Source organism: Coregonus lavaretus (genome assembly GCF_964263955.1).
Source record: "Coregonus lavaretus genome assembly, chromosome: 7".
Taxonomy (NCBI): domain Eukaryota; kingdom Metazoa; phylum Chordata; class Actinopteri; order Salmoniformes; family Salmonidae; genus Coregonus; species Coregonus lavaretus.
Window position 1 is genome coordinate 4,452,310 of NC_139994.1, and position 2,895 is coordinate 4,455,204.

General features: G+C 51.4%; 1 protein-coding gene across 1 annotated transcript in view; it reads right to left on the reverse strand.

The window, feature by feature from the left end:
- The window catches only part of LOC311131849 (SLIT-ROBO Rho GTPase-activating protein 3-like), a gene marked incomplete at its 5' end in the record, with an annotated part of 10,811 nt that extends 10,026 nt beyond the window's left edge, over positions 1-785 (reverse strand). Inside the window, 2 exons of the mRNA XM_084164977.1 lie at positions 18-189; positions 716-785. Coding sequence (XP_084021103.1) covers positions 18-189; positions 716-785 — 242 coding nt within the window. The remainder of the gene's footprint in view (positions 1-17; positions 190-715) is intronic.
- Positions 786-2,895: the final 2,110 nt, after the last annotated feature.

Sequence of the window (2,895 nt, forward strand, 5' to 3'; positions counted from 1 at the left end):
TTCACACACAAACACACCTCTTGGTCTTCAGGGTGAACCGCTCTGTGAGTTTGTCGAGGGCGCGGGCGTACTCTGCCTCGATGTCGCCACGACGACGGAAGAACTCAGACAGGTCAGACAGCTGTTGACCTTTGACTTCCACCTGACTGTCCAGAACCTTCATCTGGTCACACAGCTGGGCCCGCAGGTCTATACACAAACACACACACACACACACACACACACACACACACACACACACACACACACACACACACACACACACACACACACACACACACACACACACACACACACACACACACACACACGTCAACACGTAGCGGACATGACTCACGGTCTCGTGATGAGGTAGCCCTGTGGGAGACCAGGATTCAAATCCCACTTGTGAAAATGGCGCCCAACTGTGGGACGATGTCTCATGGAGGAGGAAGTCAAAGGCGGGTGAATGTAGCGGACCTGAGTCGGACTCATAGTCTCGTGGTGAGGTAGCCCTGCCTGCTACTTCAAAATCACTATCGCCTAAGAGGGAATAACCTTTTGGTCTAATGGTAAGACTTTGGTTCTCCTGTGGGAGTCCAGGATTCAGATCCCACCAGTGACACATTCACATACGTATATGAACACACATGACAACAGGAGCAATCAGACATTAGATGCAGTGTATGTATGAACACCCACACACACAGAGACATGTATAGTTGTATGTTCTCACCTTTTATCTGGGAGTCATACTCGTACAGACTCCCTCTCTGCATCCTCAGCTTCCCGTGTGATGTCATCATGTCTGCCCCTGACCCCTGACCCCTAACCTCTAACTTTGTCTATGGATCCTCCAGGTCTCCAATATGAGTCTGTCTAAGCCGATGAACCTAAGCCAGACAGACAGACAGACAGACAGACAGACAGACAGACAGACAGACAGACAGACAGACAGACAGACAGACAGACAGACAGAGAGAGAGAGATCAGTGCTGTAGGGTTAGAATTCACACACACACCCCTGCTGCTTACACAACCTGAGGTTTGACCACATCTGTTGAATCAACAGACAGCTTCACCTTGCCTTTTAGAACCTCCTCCATGCTGCTTTCACTTATCCTATAAAAAAAACTGCCTAGCACATGCTAACCCACTGACAGTTAAAGTGTCTAGCACATGCTAACCCACTGACAGTTAAACTGGCTAGCACATGCTAACCCACTGACAGTTAAACTGGCTAGCACATGCTAACCCACTGACAGTTAAAGTGTCTAGCACATGCTAACCCACTGACAGTTAAAGTGTCTAGCACATGCTAACCCACTGACAGTTAAAGTGTCTAGCACATGCTAACCCACTGACAGTTAAAGTGTCTAGCACATGCTAACCCACTGACAGTTAAAGTGTCTAGCACATGCTAACCCACTGACAGTTAAAGTGTCTAGCACATGCTAACCCACTGACAGTTAAACTGGCTAGCACATGCTAACCCACTGACAGTTAAACTGGCTAGCACATGCTAACCCACTGACAGTTAAACTGGCTAGCACATGCTAACCCACTGACAGTTAAACTGGCTAGCACATGCTAACCCACTGACAGTTAAACTGGCTAGCACATGCTAACCCACTGACAGTTAAACTGGCTAGCACATGCTAACCCACTGACAGTTAAACTGGCTAGCACATGCTAACCCACTGGTTATTAGCTGGAACATATGTGGGTAGGCTATAGGTATAAGAAGAGGCTCAGAAACAGCTGCTCCAATAGAAATCCCTGAGCATGCTACTAAGCATTGTGACACACACACACACTCACACACACACACACACACACACACACACTCACACACACACACACACAATATGAAGCAGTGTCATGGCGGGGTTGGCTAGCTGAGCTCATGCGCAGACACACACCTAAACAAATTCATAGGCACAATTCTTGTACATATCCACATACACACCATTAAGACACACACACACACACACACACACACACACACACACACACACTGACAATGCTGCACTAACATTACATCATTAATGATCTAACAGTCATATTCCATCCATTATACATGGATCCATCAGCATACGCAGTGTCACTGCAGTCACACACACACACATACACACACACACACATACACACACATACACACACACACATACACACACGCCTCTGTCGTAGCTATAAATAACGCAACCCATGACAACCATACCTCACGGGTTAGTCCTGTATTCCCTTTTTCTCTGTTCTTCTCCGTATCCTCACCTCTCTTCTCCTCTTCCGCCTCTCTCCTCCTCCTCCCTCTCTCCTCTCTATCGCAGAGACCAGTGCGGACCAGACAGATTTTTCTCAGCTCAGTTCTCTCCTCTTCCTCCTCCTCCCTCCTCCTTTTTCAGACACACACTCAAAACAGCCCTCCCTCCCTCCCTCTCTCTTTTTTTTCTCCCTCTTTCAAACACAGCTCGCTTCTCTTTCTCTCGCTTTTTCTTCCCCTCCCCCTCTCCTTCCCACTCCCCCTCTCCCTCTACCCCCTCCCCCGCCCCGCCCCTCCCCCTTCCCTTCCCCTCTCCCTCCCCCTCCCCCTCCCCCTCTCCCTTCCCCTCTCCCTCCCCCTCCCCCTCCCCCACACGCTCTCCCTCTCCCTCCCCTTCCCCTCTCCCTCCCCCTTCTTCTCCCCCTCTCCTTCCCCCTCTCCCTCCCTCTCCCCTTCCCTCTCCCTCCCCCTTCCCCTCTCCCTCCCCCTCCCCCTCCTCCACCCACTCCCCGCCTGCTCCCCCTCTCCCTCCCACTCCCCCTTCCCCTCTCCCTCTCCCCCCCTTCCCCTCTCCCTCTCCCTCCCCCTCTCCCTCCCTCTCCCTCCCCCTCCCCCTCCCCCTCCCCCTCTCCCACACACACAGCCCTCCTCTA